The sequence below is a fragment of the Primulina tabacum genome, chromosome 4 (assembly GCF_025594145.1).
Source record: "Primulina tabacum isolate GXHZ01 chromosome 4, ASM2559414v2, whole genome shotgun sequence".
Taxonomy (NCBI): Eukaryota; Viridiplantae; Streptophyta; class Magnoliopsida; order Lamiales; family Gesneriaceae; genus Primulina; species Primulina tabacum.
Window position 1 is genome coordinate 6,761,753 of NC_134553.1, and position 22,476 is coordinate 6,784,228.

At 34.4% G+C, this 22,476-nt stretch overlaps 4 protein-coding genes across 4 annotated transcripts; all 4 read left to right on the plus strand.

Moving 5' to 3' along the window:
* Nucleotides 1-10,520: 10,520 nt before the first annotated feature.
* LOC142541774 (uncharacterized) lies at nucleotides 10,521-11,321 on the plus strand. The gene has a single exon (XM_075648238.1). The coding sequence runs from the start codon at nucleotides 10,521-10,523 to the stop codon at nucleotides 11,319-11,321; it is 801 nt and encodes a 266-aa protein (XP_075504353.1).
* A 1,501-nt stretch (nucleotides 11,322-12,822) lies between these two features.
* On the plus strand, nucleotides 12,823-14,668 carry LOC142541503 (glyoxylate/hydroxypyruvate reductase HPR3). Its single transcript, XM_075648031.1, has 2 exons — nucleotides 12,823-13,309; nucleotides 13,980-14,668. The coding sequence occupies exons 1-2, from the start codon at nucleotides 12,860-12,862 to the stop codon at nucleotides 14,502-14,504; spliced, it is 975 nt and encodes a 324-aa protein (XP_075504146.1). The 5' UTR covers nucleotides 12,823-12,859; the 3' UTR covers nucleotides 14,505-14,668.
* A 1,557-nt stretch (nucleotides 14,669-16,225) lies between these two features.
* Nucleotides 16,226-18,632, plus strand: LOC142541776 (protein FAR1-RELATED SEQUENCE 5-like). The gene is made up of 5 exons (XM_075648239.1): nucleotides 16,226-16,765; nucleotides 16,847-17,011; nucleotides 17,129-18,130; nucleotides 18,331-18,384; nucleotides 18,555-18,632. Exons 1-5 carry the CDS (start codon nucleotides 16,226-16,228, stop codon nucleotides 18,630-18,632), a joined length of 1,839 nt encoding a protein of 612 aa, XP_075504354.1.
* A 1,912-nt stretch (nucleotides 18,633-20,544) lies between these two features.
* LOC142542853 (expansin-A7-like) lies at nucleotides 20,545-21,825 on the plus strand. Its single transcript, XM_075649715.1, has 3 exons — nucleotides 20,545-20,737; nucleotides 20,894-21,203; nucleotides 21,434-21,825. Exons 1-3 carry the CDS (start codon nucleotides 20,572-20,574, stop codon nucleotides 21,744-21,746), a joined length of 789 nt encoding a protein of 262 aa, XP_075505830.1. The 5' UTR covers nucleotides 20,545-20,571; the 3' UTR covers nucleotides 21,747-21,825.
* The last annotated feature ends 651 nt before the right edge of the window (nucleotides 21,826-22,476 follow it).

Genomic DNA, 22,476 nt, shown 5'->3' on the forward strand with positions numbered 1-22,476 from the left:
AGATTATCTTGACCGATTCGTTATTGTATTTATTGATGATATTCTTGTATATTCGAAATCGAAAAAAGAGCATACTGAACATCTGAGACTGGTGCTTCAAACTCTTCGTACTAGTCATTTATATGCTAAATTGTCCAAATGTGAATTCTGGATGGACAAAGTGATATTTTTGGGCCACGTCATTTCGAGACATGGCATATCTGTTGATCCTGCGAAGGTCGAAGCTGTATTGAATTGGCTAAGACCTACGAATGTTCCTGAGATCCGTAGCTTCATGGGTTTAGCTGGATATTATCGTCGTTTTATTGAAGGATTTTCGAAAATAGCTAAACCTATTACTCAACTGACACAGAAGAATCAGCGATTCATTTGGTCAGATGAATGTGAAGCTAGTTTTCTTGAATTGAAGACGAGATTGACCACAGCACCTGTGCTTACTATTCCCTCAGGTACCGGAGGATTTGTTGTATGCACAGATGCATCTGGTAAAGGTTTGGGCTGTGTTCTGATGCAACATGGGAAAGTTATTGCTTATGCATCTCGTCAATTGAAATATCATGAAACACGTTATCCTGTTCATGATCTTGAATTGGCCGCCATTGTGTTTGCTTTGAAAGATCTGGCGCCATTATTTGTACGGAGAAAAGTTTGTTATTTATTCAGATCATAAGAGTCTGAAATATCTCTTTTCTCAATCTGATTTGAATATGAGGCAACACAGGTGGATGGATCTCCTGAAGGACTTTGATTGTTAGATTCAGTATCACCCTGGATCGGTGAATGTTAATGTGGATGTCCTTAGTCTTAAAGTGCATGATTCTGTTTTAGCTTCTGTTTGTGTCGCCAAGGTACATGAAGATATATGTACTTCTGGTTGGACTTTTCACTCGAATTGGAATTCTGTCACTATCTCAGCATTGCAAATTGAGCCGAACTTGATATCGAAAATACGAAAGGCCCAACGAAGCGATGCTCAGATTCAAAAGTCGAAAGAACTTGTATCTGCAGGACATCAGTCTGGATTCCAGATTTCTTCTGATGGTTCTTTACGACTTAATGGTCGGCTGGTAGTTCCTGATGATTTTGATTTGAAATCTGCCCTTCTTCGAGAAGCACATTGTAGCAAATACAGTATTCACCCTGGAGGTTGAAAGATGTATTTGACATTGAGACCTCAATTCTGGTGGAAATGTATGAAGAAGGACATTGCTGAGTTTATTTCGAAATGTCTTGCCTGCCAGCAAGTGAAAGCCGAGAGAATGAAATCTGGAGGATTGCTCCATAGTCTTGAAAATCCCGAAATGGAATTGGGAACATATTGCTATGGATTTTGTGACTCATTTACCTCGTTCGCCCAAAGGCTGTGATGTTATTTGGGTTATTATTGATCGGCTTTCGAAATCTGCACATTTTATTCCGTATGAGCGGACTTATCCTTATAAGAGAATGGCCCGTTTATACATCGAGAATATTGTGAGACTGCACGGTGTGCCAGTCTCAATTATATCTGATCGTGATCCCAGGTTTGCTTTTAAATTCTGGGGTAGTTTCCAAGAAGCGATGGATACGCGTTTGGCTATGAGTACCGCTTATCATCCTCAAACTGATGGCCAGACTGAGCATACAATTCAAACGTTAGAGGATATGTTACGTGCTATTGTGATGGATTTCAGAATGGGATGGCAAGATGCCTTACCATTGGTTGAATTTTCTTATAATAATAGTTTTCAAACGACTATTGGTATGGCACCGTTTGAAACTCTATATGGGAGACGATGTAGATCACCGTTCATCTTCAAACGAGTTATGCGAATAAACGAAGACGGCCCTTGGAATTCCAGAAATGTGACAAAGTGTTTTTGAAATCTCCCTTTAGAGGCACTGTTCGATTCGGCATGCGAGGGAAGTTATCTCCTCGATATGTTGGTCCATATGAGATCCTTGATCGTGTTGGTGATCTTGCTTATCGATTGGCATTACCACCAGCTCTATCTGCCATTCACGATGTATTTCATGTTTCTATGCTGAGGAAATATGAACCAGATCCATCACATGTACTTGCACCTGATAAGATTGAACTTGATCCTTCTCTTTCCTATGTTGAACAACATGTTCGCATTATGGATCGAAAGGAAAAGATATTGCGTAATAAATCGATTCCTTTAGTTCGAGTACAATGGACACGGCATGGTGTGGAAGAGTCGACGTGGGAATCGGAGAGCAAAATGCGAGATTCATATCCGCATTTGTTTGATTCTCTTCCATCTGTTCCATTGTATTCAATGTATACTGATTCGTTTACTGATTTTAGGTTTGATATGTACTATAACTGGTGACATATATATGTTTGCCAATGTTATGTATATAGAGATGTTTGAGATTTCGAGGACGAAATCTTTTAAGTGAGGGAGAAATGTAAGGACCGTGTATCGTATTATCGTAAATCCTGTGTTGATTATCGCTAATTATGAAATTGTCATGTGATTATGTATATGATGTATATCATGACAATGAAAGTGAGAAAATAAGTATTGAATATGAATGGACGTTGTAAGAGCTTGAGTGGAGAAGCCGGACGCCAATACAATACAAAACCACATTTTGTACAGAACATATGGCGCCCGAGCGGTAGGAAATGACCGCCCAAGCGCCAGTGTAGCACAAAAATTATGCTCGGACAGAACTTTCCGCGCCCGAGCGGTAGTTTTTGACCGCCCGAGCGCGGTGCAATGGTTACTCGGGGGCAGAACATCTCGCGCTCGAGCGCGAGAATTCTACCGCCCGAGCGCAAGAGCGGTGGTGATAAGAATGAAGTTTTTTCTTCTTTCTTTCTTCACTTTTACTCAGCAACTTTCGAGAAAGAGTTGGGAAAATCGATTTCTTTCGTCCGAATCGACTTCGAAACGCTGTCCAAACGCGAAACAAATTATATATTCGGAATCTTCGCGTCGAGAGCTTCCTTTTGAGGTAAATTTCTTCTAGCTTCAGCAGCTCTAAATATGAAAGTGCTGGAATAGCATGTATTTGAAGTCGAGATTCCTGTATGTGGTAGAATAACCGACAAGAAACTTGTATCCGAAGTCGGAATTGAATTATGTTATGATTTTGATTTGATATGAATTTTCAAAGTTTCAAAAGATATTTGGAACTTATATTATTGATTTTGGATCATGTTATTGATTGAAATGAATATGTTATTGATGTAGATAGATTATTATACTGATATCTTCAAGCTACATCAACTGGGACGAAGTATTGAGGTATGTTGCGACCGGGTAACATACGACAGGTATCTGTATTATATGATATATGTTGGATTTGTTTGATTGATTGGAATGAGAATATATGTCTATATGCCTTATTTGTTGAGTTTATGTGGCATACATGACATTGTGATTTGAATATCGATGTATAAAATAAATGTTTTTTTAACACACATCGTTTGATGCATACATCGATACATGACATGCACGTTGAGCTATGATCCTTGGATACCCTGATATGATTTGATTGGATTCTGGGGTTTGTGAACACAATGCTATGTTTGGTATTACATGACCCTTAAAACATAGACATTTGTGGCCCCGACGATTGATTGAGATTAGGGATTTGATGACGCTTTGTCGACGCTATCATACGAGTATCCCTGATTGAGGCCGATGTGCCAGCCCGAGCATTGATTTGCTAGCGATTCGTTTGATTCTGACATGTGCTCAGTGGATGGGCATTTGACCTGATACCTCCACGACATACATGCATTGCATACCATATATCATTGTTTAGATACTTGTGGTATATATGATGGTTGTTCCATACGGAGCTTTGCTCACCCCCAAGGGGGGCTGTTGTTGTCTTTGTGTGTGGACAATGGCAGGTACTCCAGGATATCAGGAGGCCGGAAAGGGTACTTTTGGAGGGAATCACAGTTTGGGCTGAGGTTTTATGTTTTGTTTCCAGTATATATATATGTATCTATATATCGGGGCATGTCCCGAGGATATGAGTTGTTTGTATATGATTGGTTTTGATTATGTGTGGGCGAGTTGTATGACATGAGATAAAATACTATTTTTAGTATTCAAATATCTGATTTGGGCTCATTGTAAAGAAAATTTAAACTCGTTTTCCGCTGTAAGTAATTAATTAACCCTAATCAGATTGTGTTGTAATAATGATTAGGAGCTAAGGGCCCCACATATCATTAAATGCATAAAATTATTCTCGGATAACAGAGATTAAGTACTATAATCTCTTGCTCAGTCTAAAGGCGTATGAGTATGTAACACGTTGTTATGTAGAGTCAGTTGGTGGTTCTCACACTCAATCGAGATCTTGGACCTGAAATATCCTAGGTTATCATAACACTCGGCTATGTGAAACCAGTGGGAGACTCCTTATTCCCGATTTTCTAAAAGAATAGGGCTGAGTGGCCCTACTCAAACTAGGATATCTCAAAGGATAACATGCTCAATATAATATGCAATGCATCATATATAGGTAATAATAAAACATGCATCATATAATTGGAAGTAAATAGGCCAACTAAAATAAGAATGTATACTCGGCTAGTGAACTCAATCAGTACTTACGTATCTTTATATCGCCTCTAAAGCCTACGCTCCTGACCCTTAGACATTATAACCAAACAGGATATTACTACAATGTCGGATTCGTAACTCTTGAACCATGCTCAATATTAAACTTCCAGAATACTATAAAAGTGTTTAGGTTTATACCTTTGTCCGTCGTTAGCTATTTGTGATGCTAACTCACCGATTGGTCCTGGAGTTGTCGCTTGCTCTGAAAGCGCTTCGCGACTAGAATAAAGAAGTTGGCAAAACACTACTTATGAACTAAGAGATGAAAAAAATGGTGCATGATTTAGAATGATATCGACGCCTATTTATAGACTAAAATCTGGGGAGTTTAGAAGGTTCGAACCAGCTTATCCGCTACATGTTGATCTTTCATTGGTTAGGTTTGGTTTCTTCGGATAAGGTAGTTTGAAAGCTCCAAAGTGGGTTCGGAAGCTCATATCCCATTGCTACATCTCATGCTCTTACTGTCTTATTGTCGGATCTCGGATTTCTCATGCCCAAATGCAGCGAAAGTTTTAAAATTTTATTGACATCAAAATATTCTTTGGACACTCGTATGGTTTAAACTAAATAAACATTCATAGGGAGTTAGAAAATACCTTTAGTGAATAATTTTCACTTGGCTCCAACTACTCCGGTATAAGCGGACGTAGCTCTTGTTGTATATCCCTACGAACTTTCTTCGATCTCCTTATTTAATCTTGGAATCAGGTCCACGACCGGATTACTAGTTTCTCTTCTAACTTGCACTAGAAAGTATAGAAGATATTTTGCGTAGAGATGAAATACGAAGAAGAAATCGACTCAATACTATAAGCCGAATTTTTCTTGCAAAAAATTGGATTTTGAGAGTTGAAAATTTTCTTGCAAAATTCAAGAAAGTTTGCAAGAAAATTTTCGAAATTGCATGCCATCTCCATAAGAATAAAAATCCTTAATTTTTTATACTAATCGCCCTTTACTTAATTAATTGAACTAATTAAGGTTATGAAAGATTCTTATTGCATGCCCCAAAATCAATCTCGAATAATGCATATCAATTAGAAAAAAAATATTCTAATTGTATTTCTAACCTTTCTTTTTACTTAATTAATCCAATTAATTGAGTTAACTAAAGATTCTAAATTCATGCCATATTAAATGCAATTTCTAATATTAATACATATATTTTGAAAATATCGTGCATTAATATTATTTTGCTTTGTGTGCAAGTTTTAAATTATGGTATCATGAAATTTTCATATTACATAATCAATATCATATTTAATAGAAACTTAATGGGCTATATTTTAATTCATTAAAATATAATTTAATTAGTAAAGCCATTTGAACTTTAATAAATTAGTATGATGTGCTTATACTCTTACAAGCCCATGATTCATGCTCTCTTTACATTAATCTTGTCATAATCCCGATCGACGATCCAACAACATCGATGTGACAATTTCAATTTATTGTTATTATGATGAACACTTTAATTTCGAGATCACCAAAGTCCAAATAAGGCATGTTCACTTCCTTTGACTGTCTTTAGTAGTCATGCTCTCAAAATTTCTATAAACTTTTATAAACTTTATTTATAAGTTTATCGATTGATCATATCAAACTTATTTATTATAAATTCAACTTATTGAATTTATTATCTCAGCGGGAACAAGTAAACCAGTGCTTGTGTGACCCTCAATGGTTGAGAGATATAGAAAGTCGTTGGTTCACAACTCTTTGTGATTCAGGACATAATCCTTTATTCGGGCTTACCCTAATTTGCCACATTCTATTTATCAACTATTGATCCTGAGAATGTCAGAAATCATATTTCTGATTAAACCCATCGAATCATGGTAAGAGCGTCTAATAGCATCGCCACATGATTCCCTATGTATCACTGATAGTGTCTGCAAGAATCAGTCAATTATGATTAACGTACAATACGGTCCCTTCATCTCATATATCCCGATCGAATCTGCAACCATTGGTTCATCGAGGGTTGCATAATAATTCGATAACTATGTGACACATCTTTGAGAATAAATAGTAGCATCACATGTACAATTGGAGAACTCCTTCTCTAACGTACATCTCATACTCTGCCCAAAGATTCCATGCACTATTATTTCATTAGATCACATAGGATATCCACACCCTTAGGTGAGCGGTGAATTCTCGACTACAATGCATTGGCTCCTACATGTGTCGTAACTATACCCAATCTCGCTACCAGATGACCCTCCTGGAGTCGGTAAACGAGTCAAAGCACAGCCCTAGCATATAGAGCCTCAGTGTTGTATCAGGTCGTAAGGACTAATGGTGTACAATCATAACCACATGCTTATCATCTCGATGAATGATAACCACTTGGAAAGTTCGGGGGAGGGTAGTTCGGTATAATCATCATATGACTACTCATCTGAATGTTTGGACATCTCTATGCCCTTTCCGAGAAACCCGGTACACAACATCACAGATGCTAATCTCGAGCTCAAGCGACCTTTATCTATGTTTTAGGCGGCTGAATCGACTAGGAACGAATTTATATTATACAGTGTTTACAAATGAGTTTCAATATCGAATTACGATTCATTTGTATTAAAATATAATCAAGGACTTTATCTATGCTGATTGCATGGGTATACAGATAAAATAAAATAAAACCATAAAAAGTTAAATTATATTAAAATAAAGATTGTTTATTACACTTGAGTCCATAAATTCTCTAGTCAACCGTTAGCTTGCAAGACATCTACTCTAACATTTATGTGGGATTTTTTTTATAATTAATTTAAAAATAAAAATAATTCAAAAATAATTCAAAAAAAATATTTTGCCAAACTATTTTAATCCGTGCTTAGAACGCGCGGCTGTTTATTATTATTATTATTATTATTATTATTATTATTAATTTAATTCGAATATATTATTATTATTTATTATAATTTTTAATAATTAATTTAATTCGAATAAAAATATAAATATTTATAATATATGTTAAATATTAAATATTTTGTATTATTTGGTTGGGTGATTGAAAAATTAGAGATATGAGAGGATTGAAGGAAAAAGTATATAAAATCAACATTTTAAAAATATGAGAGGATTGAAAAAATATTTATTGTTCCATTTTAAATTATTGTTCCATTTTAAAAATATGAAAGGATTGAAAAAAAATTTATTGTTCCATTTTAAAAATATGAGAGGATTAAAAATATGAGAGATATGAGAGGATTGAAAAATATTTTTATTTTTAAATTATTATTCCATTTTAAATTATTGTTCCAAGAAAACGTACATATAATCAATTGATCAAAAGGATATTTTAGGAAGACTCATTTCGAATTCTCTCAAAACTGTATAAACACATATTTCATAAAAAAAATAATTGTAAAACATATAATTATATATAATGGGTTTATTATTAATAATAGATTTATTAAATAAATCAATCTATAAAAATGAGAAGGCCAACAGTGAAGAAAGCAAACAAGCATTAATAATTACTTGTATAATATATTAATATTGTATTTTTATGTTGTGACTAAAATTTTATTTTAATGTGATTGAAATTCAATTGATAATAGCTTAAATAGAAAATAAACAATGTACATTTAGGAATAGAATGAAAATAGTGCAATTCAGTGTAAGTTTTATCGATAATATATGCTAAAGTTAAACATCTTATTGGTGTATTAATGAAAGACTACTATTTTTATTCTCCTTAATTTTCTTCCTTCAATCCTCTCATATCTCTAATTTTTCAATCACCCAACCAAATAATAAAAAATATTTAATAATTTCCATATATTATAAATATTTATTTATTTTTTACATTCAAATTAAATTAATTATTAAAAATTATAATAATAGTAATAATAATAACAACAACAACAATAATGATAATAATAATAATAATAATAATAATAATAATAAATTTATAAATATACTTTCACGTCGTGTGAGTTTTTATGTTACGATTGAAATTAAATTAATAATAATAGCTTAAATAGAAAATAAACAATGTAAATTTAATAGTAGAATGAAAATATTATAATACAGCGTAAATTTTATCGATACTATATGCCAAAGCTAAACCTCTTATTGGTGTATTGATAAAAGACTATTATTTTTATTCTCCATAATTTTCTCCCTTCAATCCTCTCATATCTCTTTAATTTTCTCTTTTCAATCCTTTCATATTTCTAATTTTTCAATCACACAACCAAATAATACAAAATATTTAATAATTAACATATATTTTATATTTTTCATTCAAATTAAATTAAATATTAAAAATTATAATAATATATTCGAATTAAAATAATAATAATAATAATAATAATAATAATAATAAACGTGCTTACGTGGACGAGCGTCCGCGCTTTGTAAAAAGACGCACTGAGAAGATGTTGGAGGCTGAAAGAATGTTCATATCTCAAAAAGCGAAAATCAATTACTTGAAACAGGGGGATCGCTGCACTAAATTTTTCCATGATTTGATAAAAAGAAACAACAAAAGGAATGCAATCTTGACAGTTACAAGAGAAGATGGCAGCATATGCTCTGACACAGAAGGGGTAGCCAAATGTTTTGTGGAACATTACAAGGGTTTGTTGGGAACCAATATGGACAGAGACATTCTCGATGATGGCATGTTCGAAGAGGGACAGTTTGTTAGCGAAAATGAATGGGATGGGCTCACTAAGCAAGTTATGGTTGCTGAAATTGAGCTAGCTTTGCATGATATAGATGATGATAAAGCACCGGGACCGGATGGGTTTGGAGCTAAATTCTTCAAAAGTTGCTGGAATATAATTAAAGATGATGTGTGCAAAGCCGTTTTTGAATTTTTCACAAATGGGAAACTACTCAAACAGTGGAACCATTCTATCATCGCCCTTGTGCCAAAGAAAGCTGTTTCGAGTACAGTCAAAGACTATCGGCCTATCTCTTGTTGTACGGTATTTTACAAAATCATTTCAAAGATAATTGTTAATAGGTTGACTGTTTGTTTGGGTGATCTTGTAGATGGGGCACAAGCTGCATTCATCCAGGGGCGATCTATTGTTGATAATATCCATCTAGCCCAAGAGTTGATGCGCAAATACGCACGCAAGCATGGATCTCCGAGGTGTATTCTCAAGATTGACTTGGAAAAGGCTTATGACACAGTTGACTGGGGTTTCTTACATGATGTTTTGTTATCTTTGAAGTTCCCTTGCAGATTTGTTGATTGGATTATGGAGTTCGTCACAACGACGTCGTATTCTATTGTGATTAATGGGCACTATCATGGGCACTTCCAAGGTAGGCGTGGACTTCGACAAGGTGACCCATTATCTCCTCTTCTGTTTACTTTATGTATTGAAGTTCTGTCTAGAATGCTGAAACGAATGTCTCGGTCCACAAGCTTCACCTTTCATCCAAAATGTGCCAACCTAAGATTAACTCATTTAGCATATGCTGATGATTTGCTTTTATTCTCATATGGGGATAGACATAGTGTATCGATGATTATGCAATGCCTACATCAGTTTGGTAACATGGCTGGTCTTCGCATGAATTTCTTGAAATCTAACATCTTTATGGCTAGCATTGATGAGTATAACAAGCAAGATATCTTGAACATCACGGGCTTCTCGATTGGGATACTACCTTTCCGATATCTTGGGATACCTACCAATTGCGGCGAAGAGATTATGTGCAGCAGACTATACTGATCTTATTGACAATGTAACTAGGAAGGTGAGTTCATGGCCAAGAAACTCATTATCTTATGCAGGGAAAATTGAGTTGATCAGATCGGTTATACAAGGTATTGAATACTTCTGGCTGTCCATTTTACCTATCCCAAGTTGTGTGATAAATTCTATACACTCTATTTGTCGCAAATTTGTTTGGACCACAAAACATCCGCCCATTGCATGGTCTATGTTATGTAAGCCACTCGAGGATGGGGGATTGGGTTTGAAAGATTTGAAGGCTTGGAACCGTGCATTGCTTGCTAAAACATTGTGGAACATCCATTCGGAGAAGCAGAGTTTGTGGATTAGATGGGTTAATCATGTTTACAGTTGTTTCGGTGGTGTGTGGTATTGGAGTGGGAAGCATGATGACTCACCATTAATCAAGAACATTTTGAGCATTAGAAATGACATCGTTAGAATTGAGGGTGACAAAGATGCTGCCATTGCTCGACTTCGAAGTTGGTTTGGTCAGAGTGGGGGCCTCTCAAGAGCATATCACTACTTTGTGCACTCAAAAGGTGTGTGGCCGTGGAAACCACTGTTGGCTAAGAGTTGCATCCTATCGAAACATCGATTTGTTCTTTGGTTGGTTGCCCACTCGAAGCTTATGACACGGGATAGAATGGGCTTTCTTCCAGATCGTAGCTGTGTTCTTTGCAAGGATGATCTTGAAACGGTACATCACTTATTCTTCTCTTGCAAAATTTCGAAGGTTATTTGGAATAATGTGCGCAATTGGCTTGACATGAGGAATAACATGGCAACTCCGAATTCAATACTTACAGCCTTCCGAAACAACTACAAAGGGACATCCACTTTAGCGAAGATGAGAATCACAGCACTATCTGCAACAGTTTACCAGGTTTGGAATCTTCGGAACAGGGTAATTTTCGACAATGAGACGCCTAATGTTGATGCCATTTTCATGAAGATTAAGATTCATACATACCGTTGTGTTCCACAAGCGACAAATGTGTTGATGTAGGTTGATATATGTGTTAGTGGTTCTGATGGATGTATGGTATGTTTGTGATTGATATTTAGTCTATCTCCTGGGGATGCCCAGTGTATTTGTATTACTAACTTTTTACTTATTTTAATGGATTCAATTCATTAAAAAAAAAAAGAATTAAAGTATTTTTGCAAAATAAATTTTTTTGATTTATTTTTGAAATATTTTTTTTATTTTTAAATTAATTATAAAATAAACCCCATTTATGTGGATAGGGAGATCGGAATTTCCATTTTGGGTTCCGAAACAGGTTTAGAGGCTGTATCTATAATTGTCAGATGTCACAATTTACGATTATTATTTGTTTTTCTGTTTTTCATTATTATTATCTGTTCTATTTTATTAAGTTGGAGCACATGATAGTAACTATCTAGGAGTACACCAACTTTTTCTTCCAATTTTACATTTACATGATACTAATATTACACTTTTGTTTTTCGTTATTTAGTTTTTTTAAAAAAAATTTCAACACACTTTTATTTTTATTTTTTTATTTCAACAATTCAAATATCAATTTAGTCACTCCATAAATTATTAAATTACACTTTAGTCCATCAATAACGATAAAAAAAATTTGTACACACGCATCGCGTGTTATTATTATTCGTTTGATCATTACACTGGTCAATTAGTTTTTATTTGTACAATTCATTGTTAAATTAGATATCAAATTCGTAATTATTTGATCACTTTAATTAATGAAACAATTAATATTAATAATTTTAATTTTTTTATTTATTAATTCTAAGAAAAATAATTGACTATAATTAATTTTAATTTTTTAACTCATGTAGCTCTTTTCTGCAATAAATGTTACGCCTTTTGTGCTATAAATTGTGGAGCCTTAATTCATTCAATGTTCTTCTGAAGTAGCGTTAGTTTTTTTTTGTTCTAATTTACGTGCGTACATGTAATTATATATTTAACTTATTACTGAAATAATTTTTTTTTTCAGTTATTAGTTTTGATTTTTTCAATATTGTAGTATATAATTTTGAACTACAGGTAAAATTGTTTTATTAATTCTTCAAGCAACAAACAACTTCTAAATTGTCACGGTTTCAACATTTATTTTTCCTTTGTAGTTTGTTTGTTTGTTTTCCTAATTTACTTTTAAGATATTTATTATATATTTTTGAATATTGAAATTATTTTATTTTTGTAATATTTCTGATAATATTTTTCATTTATTTCAAGTATTAATACGTTGGTCTATTTTTTCACAAATTCCATAAAACTACTTTTGAAAAGGTAGTTTCAGTATAAAAAAAATTTGTAATTGTATTATTTTTAATATAATTCAAAATATTGGAATATATTGGTAGTGGTGCAATTTTACGTTTTAGAGAAATCAAATGGGCTCAACGTAGTTTTGACATCTATCAGTAAATTTCTCGAATTTCTATTTTTGGATGTTTGGGTATTTTAGGATCGTAGACAAGACAACGTAGTTTTGACATCTATCAGTAATTATATAGAGACAAGATCGATTAGTGTTCCCCAAATCAAACATGGCTGACGCTGAATCCCCACAGCCGCCGCGCCTGCTTCTCCTCCACCGATTTCCCACTTTCAAATTGTCCTTCCTCTCCTCACTCAACACCGATTTCACCGTCCTCGATCCGTTTGCTGACCCGCCCCACCCATCATTCTCCACCCTCTCCAAATCCGCGCGCGTCATGATCTGTGTGGGTCCCACCCCAGTTGCCTCTGAAGACCTCGACCGCTACCCTGCCGTCGAATGCTTGGTGGGAACCAGCGCGGGACTCAACCACTTCGACCTCGTCGCCTGCCGCCGCCGAGGCATCCGTGTCACGAGCGCCGGTGACGCCTTCTCCGATGATGTTGCAGATTACGCCGTTGGCCTCGTGATTGATGTTCTACGCAGAGTCTCTGCGGCGGACCGGTTTCTTCGCTCCTCGTCGTGGGGGCCTGGGAAAGAATATCCTCTGGCTTCCAAGGTTAAATCACCTACCTACTTCATGTGGACCAACTTTCTTGTCTTATATTTGTACTGTGAAACTCTTTTCAGCACTAATATTTCTCCTAAGGGAAGTTAATTCCGATTAGCTATTGACCAAAACTCTTCAATTTACTGCTGCCACTTCATTCTATGCAACCAACACTAACAAGTAATTAGCAAGAATTCTATACTACATTGAGGTCCCACCCCAAATAAATGATTATATCAACCTGTAGAAACTCATCCGGCGGAAGTTGGAACATAGAATTTCCCAGTAATTATTAACCATAAACATCGTGCTTTTGGTTGGCGCAAAGATTAAAGCTATGTTTTGGATTTGAAAAATGATATGTAAGTTATTAGGACAAGGAAATATGTGATGAAATGCGAGTGTAAAAATATATAATTTTTCACAGCCCAAGTTATCTGAAAATGCATGGTATATATTTCATTGGAAACATTGAAATGACCATTAGAAAGTAGTTGGATAACTTATATCTGCCATTTAATAAAATGGAGGTTTCATCAAATTTTTGGGCTACGCTTGAATGTGATCTTATATTGTCTTTCTTTTTTTTTTCTTTTTTTTTTTAATAATGTGAACCAACCAGTAGTACATCTACAGCAACTCAGAAATATATTGACGTGATTATTATGTACTTGTTTAGGTGAGTGGGAAACGAGTAGGGATTGTGGGGCTAGGCAGCATCGGTTCGAGAGTTGCTAAAAGGCTCGAAGCATTTGGCTGCCGCATATCATATAAATCAAGGAAAATGAATCCTCGTGTTTCATATACTTATTACGAAAACATTCTCGACCTTGCATCAAACAGCGATGTATTAATTCTTTGCTGTGCATTGACTAATGAAACATACCATATTGTTAATAAGGATGTAATGACAGCTCTTGGAAAAACCAGAATACTTATTAATATTGGACGTGGGTCACTGGTGGATGAGAAAGAACTGGTTGGGTTCTTGGTGAGAGGTGAGATTGGTGGTGCTGGTCTTGATGTGTTTGAGCACGAACCTCAAGTTCCCAACGAGTTATTCATGTTGGATAATGTTGTCTTATCTCCGCATCAGGCCGTTCTGACTCCCGAATCTTTTGCTGGTCTGCACGAGTTGATTTTGAGCAACTTAGAAGCTTTCTTCTCCGATAAACCTTTAAAGACAGAAATCAATCTTGAATGATGTCCACTAGTACTTTGAAGTGTGTTTCCGTTGCTAGACAGTAGCAACTTGTTTTGTTCCATTGCGAACAATGCTACCGATACTATGTAGAGTTTCGGGGTGCATGCTTGACGAGCATTTGAGCAAATCAGTTTGAGTATGAATACGTATGTAGCAAGGATCAATAAGAAGGCAGTGTTTTTATTTATTCATCGTTTCCTTTATATTTGTTATTTTATGTTAGGTCAAGGCAGAAACTAGTGAAACTTAAGAATGACAAGTGACAAATAAGAGAGAGTTACTGCAACAATATGAATGAATGCATTGTTTATCAAATCCGTTGAAAATTGATTGAGGAAATTATATTACAACCTTAAAATATACAGTAACAGAGTATTTTGAAGAAACCATGAAAAATTTAGCTAAAAAGCGATGCTTACTTATCTTATGTTGGACATGCGATAGTGAGGGAACACATGTTTTGAGGGACCCGGATCACCTACAGTGATACCACCGTTGTAGGTGATGCTGTGCCTTGGTATTTTTTTTTTTTTTTAATTTTTTTTCTACTTTTTTTCACTCTCTTTTTTTCTTTTGTTTTCCCTCCATTTTCCTCATTTTTCCCACTTCCACAAACATTATTCACACAGTTTTGTTTTCTTCTCGGCTATTTCATCTCGTCTTCTTTTGTCTATTTTCTTCTTTTTCTCATTTTTTCTCTCTCACTCAATTTTATTATTTTTTTTATTTTTACAGGAAATATTATAACATTCAAGGTTCGATTTTCTTGTTTCTTTAAATGTCTAATTCTTTTTCAAATTGTTTGGCTATCGAATTTTTTATTTGATTTTGTTGGTTTGTATTTTTATGGTGCTATTGATCTGAAACTCTTATTAATTGTGTGTATTGATTGCGGTTACCGGTGCTACCTTTAAATATCATCGTTGTAGGAGATTTGTGTGTGATATATATAATTTGTGTATATATGTATGTATATATATGTGTATGCATGTATAACTATGTAAGATTAGGTTTTAGCTCATGATATTCAATAATTGTAGGTAAGGATGATAAATTTTCTTGGCTTTCTTGCTTGTGGCTTTGTTTTAACATTATTTTAATTTTTTTAAAAAGAAAATATATGGTTCTGATCTGTATTAAATTAGTAGATTATATATGTATCAAATATTTAATCAATAATTATAAAAAAAATATTGAAGAATGTATCGTGATTTTAAATTATGAATTTTCCTATCATTTTTGTATAGTTTAAAAAATTGGTCGTGATGTATTTTTAATAGTTAGTAAAATATTAGAAAAAAAATTATTGTTATAATATAATCTAAAATTACTTTTTTTTAGTAAGAATATTATATTTACCACTAATAAGGATATCATTTGAATATGAATTTTGTACGAATTTTACATCTAGTAGGGTGAATATGGAGCAATACAAAATAATTCATGTAGATCAACAAGACAATTAGGCTATTTCATCGTTCTCTTGTACATGACACAACTCGCCTGGTTTAGAATTTTGATTGGCACTGATTATAATTGACGTACTTGACTTATTGCGTTTTGACTTATTGCTCTTGGATATTAGTTGAGAAAAATATTGTTTTATTATTAATTTGTTGCATTTAATATGTAACAGAGAAATTTATTGCATTTTTTGTCACCGTTGTTGAAAACTGAGACTGAAACAAACCAAAAATTTTATTGATACTTTCAGAATCTTGATGGATTCTAGTTCAAATATCGAATTCAAGCCTAAGATTGGTATGGAATTTGATAGTCTAGACGAGTCTTGGAAGTTTTGGGTTGAATATGGTGGGAAAACTGGATTTGGAGTTAGGAAGCATTATTTTAACAAGAACAAGAACATCGGATTTATAACTTCGTATAAATATGTTTGTTGCAAGGAGGGTGTTCGTAAAAAAGACAAAAGAGATTCATCGACACTCAATTCTCGGCTTGAGACTCGAACAAATTGTAAAGTAAGAATGGGCGTCACATTTGTGGATAGTAAATATAAAGTTAATGAATTTATCGAAGAGCATAATCACCCACTCTATCTTCAAGAAACAGTTCATATGTTGTCTTCCCAACGTAAAATTACAGAAGTTCAAGCCTATGAGATTGATTTGGCAGAGGATGTTGGGCTTAAGCAAAAATCAAATTTTCAATTGATGAGTAAGCATGCAGGGGGAATAGATGGTCTTGGTTATACAATGTTAGATGCTAAAAATTATATTCGATCCAAAAGACAAAGAAGTATGGTATATGAGGAAGTTGGTTGTCTGATGCGATATTTTCAACAACAATTATCTAAAAATCCATCATTTTACCATGCTAATTAGATGGATGTGGAAGAACAGATAACTAATATTTTTTGGGCTGATGCGAGAATGCTAATCGAATATGAGTATTTTGGTGATGTTGTGTCACTAGATACCACGTATTGTACGAACCGTGCATACCGACCACTTGCTATCTTCTCAGGTTTCAATCATCATAGAGGAGCGGTGATTTTTGGTGCAACACTTTTGTATGATGAGACTGCATCATCATTTAAATGGTTGTTCGAAACCTTTTTAGAGGCACACAAGCAAAAAAAACCTCTCACTATCTTCACTGATTAGGATCAAGCTATGACAAAGGCCTTACTGGAGGTGATGCCTGAGGTATTTCACGGATTGTGCACCTGGCATTTGATGCAAAATGGCATCAAACACTTGGAAAACTTGATGAAAGATGGTTATCATTTCTTAACTGATTTTAAGATATGCATGTATGGCATTGATGATGAGACCCGATTCGAGGAGGCTTGGAGTATTCTACTAGAACAATATAATATTCAAGAAAACACATGGCTTCAATCCACTTACAATATAAAGGAGAAATGGGCAACTTGTTACATGAACAAGGCTTTCACACTTGGTATGAGGAGCACACAACTCAGTGAAAGTGTCAATTCTGATATCAAGAGTTGTATGAAACCCGACTTAGATATAATGCAATTTTTTAAGCACTTCGAAGGGGTCTTGGAGGAAAAATGGTACAATGAGCTAAGATGTGAATTTGAGACAAGCCAAAAATTATCGAGATTAAAGCTAGAGAGTTCTCCTATGTTGCGTCAACTTTCTGAAATTTATACCCTCACTATCTTTCATCTATTTCAAGTGGAGTTTGTTTTGTTCGCAGCTTCTTACATAAAATATAAAAATGAAACTCAACCATTATTTGAATATATTGTCGGGCGAATTGATAAAGAAGGAGAATGGAGGGTGACATTTAATCCTAGCACAAAGATGATTTCACGTAGTTGCCGAAAATTTGAGATGACTGGATTATTGTGTTGTCATGCTGTGAAAGTATATGATGTGCAGGACGTAAAAAAATTGCCAGAGCATTATATCTTGAATAGATGGACGAGAAAAGCTAGGAGTGGAGTGGTACATGATTGTATAGGCAATGAAGTCGAAGAAGATCCTAAACGAGAAAGTACAGAACGGTATAGAAAATTTTGTATGATGCTCGTAAGACTGGCAACCGAAGCCTCCGTCCACCCATCAACTTTTTCTTTTGTGCATAATTTGGTATGTGATCTAACCAAGCAAGTCATGGAAATGCGTTTGACTGAAGTGAGCCAAGACAACAATGGTGGTGTCAGGACATCATCCATATGACCTTCTATGATACAAGCAAAAGGATTCAAGATAAGAAATGGTGTGAAAACGTCAAGAAGGTTGAAGAGTTGGGTAGAACTTCAAGCAAAACGAAGAAAAACAAATTTGAGAGTCGAGGTAAATTATCTAGATTTCTTATTTTACAATCATTGTAGGACATAACACACGATGAATTACCTGTATCTTGTTCAGCACCTCCGGTACCTAATGTATGTCTTCAAACAACTGGAAGTCAATTCCATTTCACTGAATTATTGATTGTATGAACTTTAATGATATCTAGAAATTCTTTAGTGAGTAAAAATCTTGAGCCAAAAAAAATATTAATTCTTATATGGTAAAATTAATGTTATAATATTTATTCTTATTTTTAATGTAGGCACAATTTGATCATCATCACCATTCTCTTGAAGCCATGGATTTCAATGGAGATATATCCAATAATGCTCTTGAGTAGTTTTTTATTTAAAGAATAGCCGATTAACATTGTTAGTTGAAATGAAGTCTCAAAACGTATGAATTATTTATTTTTGATAGAAATGTGGTGTTGAATTTTAGTTTTTGATATTGCATGATGGAAATGTTCTAAATTTTAATTTAAGCATTAACATGTTAATAATTTTATATTGTTAAAAAATTTGTTATTGAAAAATAAAATTAATAATACTCATCAAATTCGAAAAAAATGATACGGTTTTTCATATGTAAAAATTTAATATATTAATTTTTAATGGCAAAATTATTAATTTAATTATAAAATAATTAAAATGTTTATATTATTTCATATAAAATTGTTGGCTAATATTTTTGAAAGAAGGAAAAAAATGGAAGGAAAACAAAAGAGAAAAAAAGACGGAAAAAAGTAGAAAAAAGAAAAGAATTGTAAAAAAAAATGCCATGGCACAGCATCACCTATAGTGGTGGTACCACTGTACACCACTGTAGGTGATCCGGATCCTGTTTGGAGAGGACATGATTCTTTTATGGAATTCTAAAAATAAGGCTAAAATTATGGTCTCAATCAATTTCTTTATGATATGTTTATACGATAATTAATCTTAGTACAAAGACTTAATCACCGATCACTATCCATGAATATTATTGATACTTATTATTATACATGGTCAATGGATTGAATCGATCCCGAATTGATTTGAATTTGGTTTGGTTTAATCAGATTCAATGCGGAACAAATATAATTGGTTCCGGGTTGAATCAAGATCAACATTAATAGTATTTTAATCCGATTAGTTTGAATCGGGTATCGAAACTAGTTCATGACTGGTTTCATAGAGCTATTTTTATATCAATTCATAATTTATTAATTATCTATATCTAAGTTTTTAGATTTATAATGGTTTTTTAAAAAATTGATTTCAATTTAATCTCAATCTAGTCCAATCCGATTTCAATCTTGCTTAATTCAATTTCGATTTTGGATTGGGTTACACTCTCAATCTAGTAAATCCGGAATCGTTTTAATCCGATATCATACCAGATTGTTCTTGTTCATCATCCGGCAATCCAAAACCAATTCCGATCTGGTAACATGTCTATGTATGATCATAGTTTGGACTAGAGCTATATACGACTCGAGCGATTCTCAAATATCTTGACTCGAGCTCAATTTGATCGAGCTCGAGTCGAGTTCGAGTAATTAGTGAATTTGGTCGAGTAGCTAGCTATATATTTTCGAGCTCGAGTAACTCGACACGTTATCGAGTCGAACTCGATCTCTAAAATTAATACTCGATTGAGTCGAGCTCGAATTCGAGTAGTTCAAATCTTTTTGAGTCGAGCTCGAGTGGTATGATATTCGGGCTTTACACGACTCAACTCGATTGCACAACTGGTTTGGATTGGAGCCATACCAAAAATATGTTTTAAAAAAAAAATCTTATTTTATTCCTTATTTTTTTGGATATTTATGACCAACATAGATAATGTTCGAAACTATTGATTCTAAATCTGAAAATTCAGATAGGTTTACATAGATAAATAGATACTGGTCGGGGAGCAATTTTAATTTGTTTTCACATAATCGGACTAATTTTATATTATACACTTGATTAATTCCTTGCACATTTAAATTAAAAAAAAAAAAGTTAATTAATTAAAGAGAAAATGTTTGGCCGACCCCCCAAATACCTGCGTGCACGTTTCAACATCGACTCTATGAATTATTAACAAATTGTAATATATGGGGGAATGGGGATGCATATACTAAGTTGTCGGCACATAGAATTATAAATTATTCGCGAAGGTCACGAAGGTGGTTATATTCTTCATTAAACAACCCTGAATTAATATAAATATCACATTTTCAAGTGAATTTGGCACCCCATCATTTAGTATCCTACGTACAACGACAAAAGATTAAGGTGAAGAACGTGATCATGGGTTCTTTGCTGCATTCATGGAGCCTTGCTAGCTTCTTCTTGGTGTTGGCTTTCATTCGCGAAGCAACGTCGGCGGGATATTCGACGCCGGGGCGGTTTCAACCTAGTGCATGGCGTAATGCCTTTGCAACATTTTATGGCGATGATTCGGGAAATGGAATGGGTGAGTACTTCAGATGTTACATAAATATCATCTCATTCGCTGTATCTTATTAACTATGCGGTACAAATAATCATGTCATATATCGAATTCGATATAGATGATTCAGTCATATTTTTTTTATTCATTATCCGGCTATACTGGTTTTGATCTACCTAGGCGGTGCTTGTGGATATGGAAACGTGTACAGCAGCGGGTATGGGGCGAACACGGCGGCATTGAGCACAGTGCTGTTCAACAACGGTTACGGCTGTGGGCAGTGTTTCCAGCTTCAGTGCTCCAACTCCAAGTGGTGCACCAAAGGCTCCATCACCGTCACCGGCACCAACCTCTGCCCTCCAAATTGGGCTCAGGACTCCAACAATGGCGGCTGGTGCAACCCGCCACGAACGCATTTCGACATGTCTAGGTCTGCTTTCACCAAGATTGCCCAGATGCAGGCCGGCATTGTACCCGTCACGTTCCGCAGGTATATATATAATAGATTTTTTCGCTTTTTGTTCTCAGTAACTCAACTTTTTATAGACATTGTTTTTATGAAATAATCGAAAAAAATAAAATAAAATACAGGCGTTAAGACAAATGCATGGAGTGTTTGAAGAAGAAGAAAACCCATCCGGTTTATGATAATTAACCAACAATGATAACATTTTTTTGAAATATATATTAATAGCATGCACTCCCCCTGCCTCATTGCAGGGTACCATGTATTCGAACCGCGGGCCTACGATTCAACTTCCAGGGCAACGGGTACTGGCTGCTGGTGTACGTCATGAACGTTGGCGGGGGTGGGGATGTATCGACCATGTGGGTGAAGGGGACCAAGACAGGTTGGATAAGCATGAGCCATAACTGGGGAGCTTCGTATCAAGCGTTCGCAACGCTTGGAGGCCAAGCTCTTTCTTTCAAGATTACTTCTTACACTAACCATGAAACAGTTATCGCATACAATGTTGCACCTGCTAACTGGCAAGCTGGAATGACTTATGGTTGTAATGTCAACTTCCATTGATTATGGAAAACATATAGCATGTCTTTTCTCTGAAATATTGAATGAGTTTCTATATACATAGATGAATGATTGATATTTATCTATAGATATTCAATATATTGAATGACAGATTATTTTTAACAAATATATGTCATTCAGCAGAGAAAAGTGCGGAATTGAACTGAAGATTGGAGACATTCTTGGAACTGGGCGTTTATTTCTTTGAATGTTTTTGTTAAATATTCTTCTTAATTGGATTACCCTTTTTATTCTTTCACTGCATCCTAAATTAATTGATCATGATTATTTTCTCTTATTTCGGTACCTAGTGGTGGGGTTTCATGCATGACATAGTGTACCAATGAACAGAGATACTTGTTTGTGTGGGAAAAAGAATTGGTATTAATTTATGCGTGAAGAAGGGCAATAAGATTTTAGCCAACATTTTTTGGTCATTAATTTAACTTGTATATTTTTTATTTTTGACATGTTATCGAACAATTTACAGTTTTAGTCAATTAATTTGCATTTATTCTTATTTTTTAACTTTTTTTCGGAATACTGACGTGACACCAGATACATCAATAGTTCCTGATTTCATCTCCATTTTTTGGTGTCAAATCGGTATTTTTAGGCGTCACATCTGCATTTCGATGAAAATGACTAAAATGAGAAAAAGTGCAAGTTAGTATACAAAAATCGTGAATTAACCAATAACAAAATAAAAAATGAAACACATACAAATTATATG